General features: G+C 37.2%; 2 protein-coding genes across 2 annotated transcripts in view; one reads left to right on the forward strand and one right to left on the reverse strand.

Annotated features, from left to right (window-relative positions):
* Nucleotides 1-393: 393 nt before the first annotated feature.
* TMEM147 (transmembrane protein 147) lies at nt 394-2,263 on the reverse strand. Its single transcript, XM_044086015.1, has one exon. It carries the CDS (start codon nt 2,259-2,261, stop codon nt 1,584-1,586), a length of 678 nt encoding a protein of 225 aa, XP_043941950.1. The 5' UTR covers nt 2,262-2,263; the 3' UTR covers nt 394-1,583.
* A 462-nt stretch (nt 2,264-2,725) lies between these two features.
* The window catches only part of ZFYVE9 (zinc finger FYVE-type containing 9), a 1,427,803-nt gene continuing 1,417,250 nt past the window's right edge, over nt 2,726-13,278 (forward strand). Inside the window, exon 1 of the mRNA XM_044086014.1 lies at nt 2,726-2,830. The gene's annotated coding sequence lies outside the window, so the exon portion shown is untranslated. The remainder of the gene's footprint in view (nt 2,831-13,278) is intronic.

Raw genomic sequence — 13,278 nt, forward strand, 5'->3', positions numbered from 1 at the left:
GAATACCCCCCCCCAATGAAATATCACATATCAAAATACAGTGAAAAACAATATCGCCACCATTATAAAAATTAAATGTTTCCTATTTTAAACCACACCGATTTCTCTACTGCGGAGAATACTATGGCACAGAATCAAGACTGAAAGTGTCCACAGTTAGCAGAATGAATACTAATTTCAAGTGTGTCTGCAAAACAAATATTTTTCTGCTGCGTGTGCACAATTCCAGAATGGCAGTAAACCATTTCTGATAACTAGAATGACCAATGGGTCCACAAAACAGGCTCTGGGATAATCAAAAAAGCAAGTGAGAAGGATATCAACTGCAGCTGAGTTAAAAAAACAAACAGTACAGTTAAAGTCTGAATGTTAGCAAAAAAAAAAAAAAAAATATCAACTGCAAATAATTTTATTGAAATTTGTTCAAAACAAACTGATTTGACACACATTATTTTAAAACAAACATGCAACTCCATAACAAATCAGCTAAATCTGGTTCAGAGTAACAGGGACCAGAGCAGACTGGTATTTAGAATCATTTTCACTGTGTAAAGAGGTTCATCACTCTTATTATGACTTTAAAAGATAGAGGGTCGCAAGAAACAAAAAAAATGTTAATACCAGTGTATATGCAATAGAATGCATAACACAACATTTTAATATACTTTATTTTCAGATGATACTGTTATAACTTGAAGCCTTTTCTACAAAGGCAAGTAAAACATCAATATACGCTTGCAAACAATGCAGCCACTTAAAATATCAGCTGCTGTTCCTGTAAATAATACTGATGTCATGCGAAATCCACTGGTCTTGCAGCCACAGAATCTAGGGGCAAGAAACTACTGCAGAAATTAGGGCTAAAGGAGGGCAATAAAAAAAATGTAAAGTTCACAGGGTACTTTTGTTTAAAAAAAAAAAACGTCTGGAGTAAATTAGTTAACCTTACACAGATCTCCCAAATGCACAACTGCATCCCGTTACGAAGAAATTGCTGCTGCCTTCCCATACACAAACGGTGCAAACCTCAACTCTCCAATGTACAGATCTAGGCACTAACACTACAAACTCTTCCAGTAAAGTAACCACTGCTTTCAAAAGCAGCCACAGCAGTCTAGTATGGTGTGTGGAAGAATGGAATCAAAATACGCTGCACCACACAGCATCCCCCCAGAAATAGGAAACGTTCCCAATCTACCTTTACACATGAAATATGCACCAAATGGAAACAGAAGGCCCACATGCAATATGCACCAAATGGAAACAGAAGGCCATGGCCAACAAGCAGATACACAAGGAAGCTTTACCCATCATCATTAATGCATTTTTGTTAGCCAACATTATCACCACATATTTCTCTTCTGATTACCACAATGTATTCAACTGAGGCCATTCATTAGAATTTATCCCAAAGGCTCTTACGAGGGGAAGAGATATGTAAATTATAACTGTGGAAAATAAATACAGTTCTTTGTGCAGTACTTGGAACTGCTGAATAAAAAGTACTCCCAAAAATCGATTTATCAAAAGCATGCGATAACAGACAATCCAGTTGGCACGTAAAGTAAAAGTATGCCAATCAGTTAATTACTATGGACGAGACTAACAAACAGCACTAAAGAACTGAGAGACACTACTAATGTAATTGCTGCCTTCACCAACAACGCAGTCCAGCTTCCCAGCAGAAATACTTGTACGAATGATTCCATGAGAAAGGATTTATAAACACTGACACCAAGTAGTAGTGTGACAGGAAGACGATAATGCTTAGGTAAATCGTATCTACTAAACATCCACACCAAGGCAGCTAAAGCAATGTAATGCACCAAACTAATATTAGAGTCAAAGCTCATCTGAATGTATTTCCAGTCAAACTCGATTCCTCGTGCCCCTACCCACAAGGGGATGCATCGGGACATAATCAACTCTGCAGTAGCCCATCCCATTGCAGCTACCATAATCTTGTATTCTCCTTTTCCAGCATTACGCGACATCACAAGGTGCAGTCCTAATAAATCTGCTAAATCAACAGTTGCTTTCATAAACTCCCCTACAAAATCATAAGCTGCTGCTCCGCCATCCCAGGTCGGGAAAAAAGTCGCTAAAAACAACATCTTGCAAAGCTGTACAAACAAATACGTAGCTCCAGCCTGGACGCAACGCCAAAATGCATTGTATTCGGATAGCCCACTACATTTATAGGTTATGAAGTATGGAAAGTAGGCAAGTGCAAAACAGTTTCCGAAATGGAACAGCGTCATTGTAATCCACTTCCAAAGACAGATTTCGACAGAGCGTTGGGGGAAGAAAACGATTCGGAGGATAACTGGCCACCTAAACGAGCTGTAAATAAACTTCAAAAGTTTCGCAAAAAAGACAGCGACAAATGATAGAAAATATCTTAACAGTCCAAATCAAAACAGCTAAAGCATTGGATATCAAGGGTCTTACTAAACGAGATTATCACAAACCGGAAATATACTCGTCCGTCAAACTCGTCCCCAATTCAAGACTAAACTTTAATAGAGTCCTACCGCAAACACGGTCCTTAACCAACAGGCCTACATCTATCAGTTCTCCCCACGGTCAGCTGATCACAGTTCTGTCCGCATATTGTGGCACCGTAGTTAATAGATAGGGCAAATGATCTCGCGAGAGGTATAAGGTTGGTGGAGGGGTGTTCGGACAAGTAAGGTCTATACAATTTGTATTGCGGGAGATTAAGGGTTTGCTTACTATAGTGCTGGTGGTGGTACTTAGCTGTCATCGCTGAAATTGGCTGCGAAAGAGTGTCAAGGTACCATGGTAGAGCTATGATAAGGGCAATGAGGTAGGTCAGCGGTGTGTGCCTCTTGGACCGTTAATAGGTTCATGGGCTGCGTAGAGCTCATCTGCGAGTAATGATGCTGTAGCAGTGGTTGTTTTTTTTCACTGTGCTGCTTCCTTCTGCATACTTAGTAATGGTTCTCAATTATGAAATGCATATCGTGATTATAAGGTGCAAGTCTTCACTCTTCTGCTTAATCAGGAGCTGCAGCTGTCCGGAGTCTAGTTCACGTCTGGGTGCCTTACTCAGGTTGTGCTTGTGACACACTGTGGATATTGTTGATGCCTTGTTTTCTAGGTGATCTCGTATTCCTTAATTGGTATCTAGGATGTAGTGTCTTGATCAGCGCGTGGCTTCGCTACTGCCAGTGTTTACCTGTGAATGAGTGGACATCTTTGTCATACGGTGGTCTTTCTCTAGCTACTGTGAATGTTATTTCTAAGACGTGCGCATGGATTTTCTTTCCTTGTTGATAATGCTGTTGCTTCTCTTAAACTAGTAAGTGCCATGGTTACTGGGTGCCGCTGACACATTTGCTTTTTCAGATGTTACTTGATTGCAGAGATAGTCTTGATTAATGTACTTTTTGTTTTGTGTTTTTACTTGTCACACTATGGTACTATCAGCAGATGTAGTAACAATGCATATTTTATTGTAATCTTGTATATGAGTGTGCATCGAAGGGGTGGGGTTTTCAAAGGACAGAAGTGAAGTGGGAAGGGCAGTTTCGTCGTAACTGCCTGTGACTTTGGGTGGGTGCAGTACATATGAAGCATCTTTTGATTATTAATAAACTGTTTGTTTTGGAACAAATATACGAGGCGCTGATAACTCGTATGGCTTTTAGTATAAGTTCTGAAAGTGTATGTGATTTTTTTTCTGTTTACTTATGATAATTTTTATTTGCTTATTTTTTAAAAATTTGTTTCAGTGCTTTAGAACTCTGATCTAGATGGACTTTTATTAGCATGGGGGTGACATTAGCTAACTCATTGACAGAGAAGTAAGTGGAACAAAGCATTTTTATTCAGATTCTGCAGTATGTACTAGCATTATCTTGTCCTTACATACCTCTCAACTGTCCTTGATTTTTGACTAATTTTATCTCTGTTCCTCTTACATTGTAAAACTGGTGACCTTTGGAGAAAAGGTGGTGGGTTATACTTAAGTAAATAATGATAACAGAGATGTTGACTTTTTTACTTCAGAAAATGTATATTAATTTATACTGTTAGTACTATTAAGATGATAATAAAATAACATTTTAAAAAGTGACCCTGATTATTTCTGGATTTGTCCCTAATTCTGATGAGGTTTGAACCTGATTCAGTTGTGAGATCTGGCAGGAGTTCAGCTTTTGAAATATATATATATATATATATATATATATATATATATATATATATATGACTAGAATGTCATTTTGAATGTGTTTGCATTGTAATAGTTTACATGCAAGTATATTCATTGACAAGATAAATTTAACTAGTCAAGTACAACTATTATGAGCCGTAGTTGGCAAGCCTAGATTTGGTGTATGTGGACAGGTTTTGATTTTTTTTAAAGACACCGGAAAACTTTGGGGGGAAAGTGTACAGACACAAGCAACATCATGCACAGTTATGAATACACTATGTCAGTGACAGCAAACCTTATGACATGCGTGTCAAAGGTGACACACCGCAACATTTTGTGTAACACCAACACCCATGTTACCAAAGAAACTGAATGCGCAAAAATACAGTAAATATGTAACCCTGCACTTGTTTATTAAAACTCAGCAACAAAAAAAGATATTAATTCATGTTAATTAAATCAAATGCAATGTGTTCCATATTTTTTTCAGTTCAAAATTACTGTTAAAAGTAGGGTAATTTTTTTGTGTACTATTTTAAGCCCAGTTATCAGTGCACATATCGTTTTCTCTATTGTAAGTCACTGATTTTTCTTTTACTTGTATAATACACAGCAGCACATATGATTGGACTGTATGTTTTAAATAAATGAATATGTAAAGAATTGTTTCTCGTTTGTTTGGGGGGGGGGGGGGGGCATGCCAGCAGAGTCAAGATAGACATTTTCCAAATTTTTGACATGCTGAGCCTAAAAGGTTCGTCATCACTGCACTATGTGTTTGATAGTATTAATGCTGGGGAGTGTTTTTGTGCTATTTGGGGTCTAAGCTGTGGTTGCTTAGTGTGTTTATTTTGCATTAAAGGTGGTTGAGCTGTAGGTTACTTGTAAATGAAGATTTTATCAGTGTGTGTGCTTTCAAGTAGTGGCACGACTTGCTGTTACTGCTTGTTAAATGAGCAAAGCTGATAGAAAAACACATGACTGTAAAATACATCAAGAAAACGTTTTTCAGGTGATTGGTACAAAATGTGTAATTTTGCTGCCTGTTTAAATATGCAAAACTGATAGAGAAAATGTATAGTTTTAAGACACCTCAAGAACAAATTATTTTTAGGTGATTAGTACAAACTATAGTTTTAAGAAGGATCAAGTTTTTTATAATTATTGTAGGTGATTGGATTAAGGAAAGCAAAAACTCATTTTTAAGTTGGCAATATTATATCTGATTGAAAACATATTCTTGATAATCTGTAGTGTTAAAATTGTATGTTAAGTCTGCTGCTCTCCATATAAGTGAATCAGAACATTGTACGTTTCTTACAGTAAGTTATGTTTATTTATATTTTCATGATTATGAGGCTTATGAGGCTTTATCTTAAACACTGTTCTTTTTGCTGAAGGTTTTGGAAGTTGTGTTTTCATTTGAATTCCTTGCAGCTACTTGTGTTTTATTTTGAGGCTGTTTTAGCTGCATATATTTTCTGGACTATGCTTCCTAAAGTCCTATGCTCCAGCTGCAACTTTTTATCTCCTAGTAATAGTTAGTTTTTGAAGCTTAATACTCTTTCATTTCAAGTCACATAGAGCTCCAGTCTTAAGGGGATAGCAGCAGCAGAAAATCACCCCCATTCTCATGTACTGTTTCTTAATGGAAATGCTTTAACAGTTTAAAAACTTCGAGTATTGCCTTTTTTAGTTGGGTGTAATGAGTAAGAGTTACAACACATGGATATATTGGTCTTTGGAGTCCTATTTTTTAATTAATTTGGAAGGTTCTAAGTTGTGATTCTTAGAATTTAGTTCTTAGAATGCTGTTCTTCCAGTATTTTACAGATCAAAACTGAGAGAGATTGATCATAGTCAGGTAGGCCACTGGTAATGTAATGGAATATTTCATTGTTCTTTAGAGAATGGGGGTGATTTTCTGCTGCCAGTAACAAAATATCAAAACTTTGAATAGCATTTTAATAGGATAATGTATGTATAGGAGTGATAGTTTCATAAGCACTATTTAGTGGTTTTGCTTTGTTTTAAAACCTAGCTAAAGGTCCTTACTAAGAAAGGCAGATGCCGTTATGTGGTATGTACAGTCATATAACATTTCTACATGTGTGTTATCCAATTGTATTTCATTAGTATGGGTATACATTTTGTAAAGTGTTAAAATATAGATGTGCACGTAGTCCCAAGTGACTTATCATTTTCTCTGGTGAAAACTGTGTGTATTATTGTTTACCTGATTACTACTCTGGATAGGAGCTGCCTGTTTATCGATATAGCATGGGAGAGGATAACTGATAGATTAAAGTGACATAGAATTCTTATTATATGCCACAGCATGTCTTGAGACGTGAGAATGAACAGTAAAGGTAGCTAACGTAAATTTGGGTGTAGGCAGATTTATATATTATACATAGTATGTATGTATAATTACTGAAAGCATGCATGGTATCATACAGTTGAAAACCAGCAGGTCTGTGTGTGTATGTGTGTATGTATATATATATATATATATATATATATATATATATATATATATATATATGTAGACGTGTGTGTATGTGTGTGTGTGTGTGTGTGTGTGTGTATATATATATATATATATATATATATATATATATATATGGATTCCTATTACAAGAACAAAAGTTCACTACTTCGAACTTGTAATAGGAAGCCTCACTTCTGTGAAAGTTCATTTTAACGAAAGTGAACTTTTGCGCAAGTTCATTTTAACGAAAGTGAACTTTTGCGCAAGTGCACTTCACTGAAAAACCGCAGCACAGTGAAGGACATAAAAAACAAGCTATGTCCTCCACTGTGGTGCGATAGTCACGGACCTTAGGGTTAGGGCAGGGTTAGGGTAAGGGGATAGTTAGTAAAGCTATCCCCTTACCCTAACCCATGCCCTAACCCTAAGGTTCGTGACTATCACACCATAGTGGAGGACATTGCTGTGTCCTTCACTGCGCTGCACTCGTCACAGACCTTAGGGTTAGGGCACGGGTCATGGTAAGGGGATAGCCCTATGGGCTATCCCCTTACTATGACCCGTGCCCTAACCCTAAGGTCTGTGAGTACTGCACGGAAGTTCAGTACAACACCCGTTTGTTGTACTGAACTTCAGGTAAGTGCACTTTCAATTAAGTGCACTTTCGCTGCAGTGAGCATTCCATGCACTATTTCAAATTAGTGAAAATTCGATCTAGTGTATGGAACCCATATATATATATATATATATATATATATATATATATATATATATATATATATATATATATATATACATATAGTGATGGGCTCTGGGCTCAACTGTTCTCCCTACAAGAATCAGTTAACAGAAGTTATTTGAATGTTGAACTCAAGAAATATATTTGTCCATTTGTATCTTCTGCACTGCAGAGAAGAAAGAATATCTGTAGTTGAAAGGTGCAGAAACAGGTGTGCATGTTAATATACGTTAGATAATTTATCAACAAGAACCAAGGCCTTCTCGGTGTGAAATGATCACTTTTCAAGTCCAAAGTCGGAAGCATGAGGTTCATTTGATAGCCTAAAACTTGATGGATTTGAGGAATCTTGTGCCTCATTAGTTATATGAGAGAAGCTAAATATAGAAGGGGGTGGTGTTTTATAGACAGAGCAGGATGTAGTCAGTGGGGGAGTGCAAGTACTGGAAAGTAGGAGTGGATGGATGTTAGGGTTACTATAGGAGGCAGTAAGTGGTTTTTCAGACTGGATTACATTTCTAGTCAAAGAACCGCAAAATGAATTTGTAGTGAAGAAGAAGAAGGTCAGAGCAGAGAGTGTAAAGAATGGTTGAACAGGACGATGTAGAAACAAAGCCTGAAAGGATAGGAACTGTGTAAGGCAGAGTTTATATTCAAGTGAGACTGCAATTCCTCATAGGTGGGCGATATATGAGAAGGCAGATTATTGTTAAATAGAACAGATTTAAGAAGGCAGAAGGTGGTACAATAATTTGTTGTGTTGATCAGAGGAAACTAGCATTGATGGATTTGTATTCTATTTATGTGATCGGTGAGGAGAAGCAAATGTGTTATTACACATTATTCTGGTAATACAAAAATGCCTCGAGTAGCTACCTGAAATTTGTCAACTTTATTTGTATTTTATGTCAAAGTATATAAGGTTACAAAAGTGAGTATAATTTTGTGTGTTGTTTCTGATACTAACCAGCGTAATGTGCTTATGTTTTTTGGGGGTAAATTGGGAGTTGCTTTAACTGAAGAGCCTGGGTTTGTCTGAGCTCCACAATTCAATTACATTTATAGATTTTAGTCCAGTAATGTCTGTCACTTTGTTGATCCTTTGTGGTCACATTGGTACATGAGCTAATGTAGACATTTATTTGACTCACTTCCTGTTAATTTATTATCACATAACGTGCTGTTTTTTTTTTTTTTTTTTTTTTTTGCATGGCTTTGCCTTAGGATGAATATTGGAAAATTTCCAGGATTAGTATTCATTGGTGATTTGAAGTTTAACTATTTAGAAATGTAAGTGATATTATGTGTCCAGTACCAAAGATTGAAGGCTAGTGAATGTCAAACTGACTTGTACAAGATTGAAACCGGTTTAATTTTTGGATAGAATTCTCTTTGTCTCAATGATGCTTGCTTCACTAATCTGATATTGGCGTAGATGCTTGTATGGTTAGGGAAAGTTGTTGCACTGTAAGCTGTTTTGTGTTATCTAATACTTACTTTGCATTATGTATTTGCAGTATTGCAAGAATACATTTTCTCTTGTTTAACTAATTCATGTTTAAAAATTATTTACAGATTTCATGATCTGTTTTGGTTTAGTTTTGAATCTAGATTTTGTTGATATAACTGATGTGCTTTTGTGTAATGCATTGATCCGTCCGTTTTACATTCTACGTATTCTTGGTCATCAGTTCAGTTTCAGTTTCAAAAACACATAACCAACTTACATTTTGATGTAAATATTATCTGTTTTGTATGTGGATTTCATTTTTCATTAATTTCTTTTCCTGCATTTTTTTTGTACAACACTTTGATATTAGCACTTAAGTAATCAATTTGGTATGATTGATTCATTTATTGGACAAAGCTGAGGAGGGATTGTACAGAAGGCAGTAGAGTGTGAGTTTATCAGTGGCTGAGATGTAACTGCATAAATTGAGAAGCAGTATCCTGTCTGACAAGCAGAGTAGTAAAGGCTGAGTAGCAAATGACGAGACAGGAAGTACTGTGCCATGTAATAGTGCTAGCCAGGCATTTTTGGTAAAATTAACAGTTAAGTGTCGCATTGGTGCATTTACAGGACTTGCATCTCTGCAGTGCTGCCACTGTTGATTACTGACCCGAGCGGTTAGAGGCCTTGCATATGCCAAGGATATGATTGTGATCAGTGACATGTAGTTTAACTGATGGCCAAGTATTTGAAGGCACTGACATTCGAAACACATCTGATATATTTTTATTGAGAGTAAAGTGCCGTAAAATTTGAGTTTAGTGTTAGATCCAAAGAGTATGACAGCTGCCTTGGAAGAATTGTAGATAGATTTCTTATTTTATCCGAATAGTGTTTGAATGAGGATAGAGCAATACTTAGAATCATTTACAGGAAGTTTAAAGAAATCCTTGGTGTATAAGATAATGGTAAGAATTCAAGGAAGGCACCATGGTACATATTTAAATTACTGTGGATGAGGACTTGTTTATATATTCTTGGGGTCCACTTGGAGCACCGAGAGCACGTTCAAAGAGGGGTTCCTTTAGAAACTATTTGGAGAACTGGATCAGAGTTGTACTGATGATATTTAAGCTGGATGTGTCTGTGTACTAACAATTTGTGCTCCTCAAGGTCAGAATGCTGGCTAGACCTCTGTACTAATTATTTGTGGTCATCGAGGTCCGAAAGCTGTATTAATTCTTTCAGGATGCTTGTGCCTTCCTTACATTTATATGTGGTACCGGGAGTGCTGTTTTGGTTAACAGTACAGGGTTTGTGCGTTGTATTTGAATGGTAGCCATCAAGTGTAAACAAATTTGTAAATGGAGATTTTTTTTTTTAAGGAGGAACATGCAGATAGAGATTTTTTATTTTTTTTCTTCTTATTTTACTGGTTGCATTTATTATATTAGTCCTGATGTTCAGTGAGTTATTCTGTTTGCAGTGGTACTAGCTTCTTCTTCCGGCTTTTCCCGGTTAGGGGTTGCCACAGCGGAACTCCGGTCCGCTAATGATTGGCAGTAGATTTTTTTATGGGTGCCGAGTTGCCAGCTTGATGCCCAACCTTCAGCGAAGGCACGTCCTTTCTATGCATGTCTTTCAAACGCCACTTGACTGCAGAGAGGACATGCAGAGTCCACACAGAAGGCGCTCCAGCCGAGAATCGAACAGGAGAACCTCTTGCTGTGAGGCAACAATGCTACTGCTGCACCACCGCGGCTTAATATGTCAGCTATTGGTATCATCATAAAGCCTCCTTATAGTTAGTAATTTTGGACTAGAAGGAGTCGGAGAGTAGGAGGCAAGGGTTGAGTTGGCAGTGTAGTCAGTAACAGCAGGAAAACTATTGAGGTGAGTACAGATTTCTGGAAAGGTGAATTAATATAAAGGGATTTTAACTTTCCTAGCTGGTATTAGTCAAGGAGGATGTTTGGGAGTCTACGCAGCAACCCATGTGCAGAGGACAGGAAAATGAATATTCTGGGAATAACATGAGAGGATTCAGTAAACTAGCCTGCCAGAGGTGGAGCCTGGGGGAATAAGAGTGAGTCTGGATGTGTAACTGCTCAGTGGAAATAGAAATCTTTAAGAAGCAAATTGGCACCATTTTGCATGATGCTCAGCCAGTCATTCTTGGCACCGTCTCATATTAAACTAGTAAACTTTGCACATGAGTTGGCATAGTGACGAATATTGGTTAATCTACCCCCAGTCATGTGTTGGGAGTGGTGTAAAAACAAATAGTGCAAAATACCATTAGAAGGTTAGGTTAGAGGTGCAGCATCTTAACAGTTTATGATCTTGGGGAAGGAGGGTGTAAGAATGTTGGGAAGGAGGGTGTAAGAATGTTGGGAAGGAGGGTGTAAGAATGTTCATAGAAAAAGCAATCTGAACCAGCAGTACCATTTAGTTCCCAAGCAGGTGAAGGGAGTAGTTTAGAACAGGAATTGTATAAGGAGGCTCAAGCTAGATTTTAACAGAGAGAAAAAAGAGAGAAGGAAAAAAGAAAGAAGAGAGAGTGAGAATAATTGGGCATTATAACACCCAGTCCAAGCTTCTGGTTCATGGTTGTTTCTAATGTTTAGGTGTATTTTTCAGGAGACCTGTTAGAACAGCGAATGCTTTGGCGTGTATAGTTTACTGAAAGTCATGGCTGGGAATGGATGCCACTTTGTACCCAGAGCAGGATGAAGGTAATTGGGAGGACATTGAGGAGTTAATTAATGTTCATGCTTATTTTTGTGTGTCATTTGATTTTTTGATTGTTTTCCATGACACAATGAAATCATCTATGTTTTCCATGACACAATGAAATCATCTAAACAGCTTGTTCAGCTTGGTGTTAGTCAGTCTTACAAGTTGGTGAACTCTTTTTCAGCAGCTTGCATTGCTCACTTTTTTAAACATATTCAGTTTAATGTTATGTTATAATGATGGTGTGAAGAACAAAGCCTTCTACAGTATTAATTGCATATTAATTATTAGTGTTATTAAAAAAATTAGTTATTGCACTTCAGCAAAAGGAGTTCATTGCCTTACAGTTCACAGGATTATAGAAAATACAAGGCAACAAGTTCCTGTGGCCATTTACAGCTGTACTCACCCTTAGACCATTACCTCCTTTTTCTAGGAGCAATAGACCTATCATACCAGAAGTATGTACATACCCATGTAGTTATCATAAGAATCTCTGCAGTTTTATTGATATGCCTAGTACACTATTACTTTTAGTCATGGGTACAAGTGGTACAATTACATTTGGTAGAGAAAAAATAGTTGGAATCATGTTTGATGGAATCACATTTAGTCTAAAACTAAACTAAATGCTTTAGTTCTACTATAAGATAAATACAAAGATGCCTGAAACACACACACACACTGAGGTTGAGGGGAATAACACTGTAAATGATTTTTTCAAGGGGCAAGTCCCCCACACCCTCAACGTGGGGGTCAAGCTCTCCTCACCTTCTCTGAACTATTCAATAGTCATGCCAATTCAGAGAAATTTCTGAAGACAATGGAATCCCTGCACGCATCTATGCATCACACCAGCAGTGATTTCTCACACAAAACAATGATCACAGTATTCTGCACCAACATTATTTACTGATTTATAATCCTTACAAACTAACAAGATCATCACTGACTTTATAAAACACAGTGAAAAACATCAGGAACATTATCTCTCATTCTGTAAAACAATCGGCTAATGAAACAACTTCTCAAAATTCAGCCACTGCATACATGCAGCTAAATATGATTCTACCAAATGAATCTTCTGCCAATTATTTCTGCATGTTAGACAGGTACTCGAGAACGACACCATGTGTGCAGTCATCTGCAGGTGTGGTTTTCCAGAGTTCGTCATTTGCAATTTGGAGATCTGTAAAGTAGATGCCGAGTAGCAGGTCAGCACAAAGCCTGGTGGAATACTGCTGGGTCACCTTTATGTTCACTGAGGACGTACCTGCCACTCTCATTACATAGGTTCTATCACTCAACCAGTTTGCAGTCCATCTAACTACACAGGAGTCAGTTAGACATTTTCTCTAACAGTTTGGGAGTATGCTGCCTGGAAATAGAAGGAGAAGAATATATTTTGTGATGGTGAAAGAATGTATGTGTTGAAGTGGTTTGGTGTCGATGTGTTATGATTGGTAAGTATTGGGGGTACTCATTAGTGACCTGAATTTCTGTAGTAAAGGGTTGCCCAGGAAATAGATAGACTTGTTTTGATTTTTTTTTTTCAAAGTATGTCATTTCTTTGGTCACCTTCAAAAAGGACAGGATTTGGATGCCATTCTTTACTGCTTAGCTATAAAGTAACTGATTTTTGCTTCCTTAACAATTAACTTGTATTAGTGTTCAAGGGT

This window comes from Protopterus annectens, chromosome 10.part0 (genome assembly GCF_019279795.1).
Source record: "Protopterus annectens isolate FY-2018-M chromosome 10.part0, PAN1.0, whole genome shotgun sequence".
Classification (NCBI taxonomy): domain Eukaryota; kingdom Metazoa; phylum Chordata; order Ceratodontiformes; family Protopteridae; genus Protopterus; species Protopterus annectens.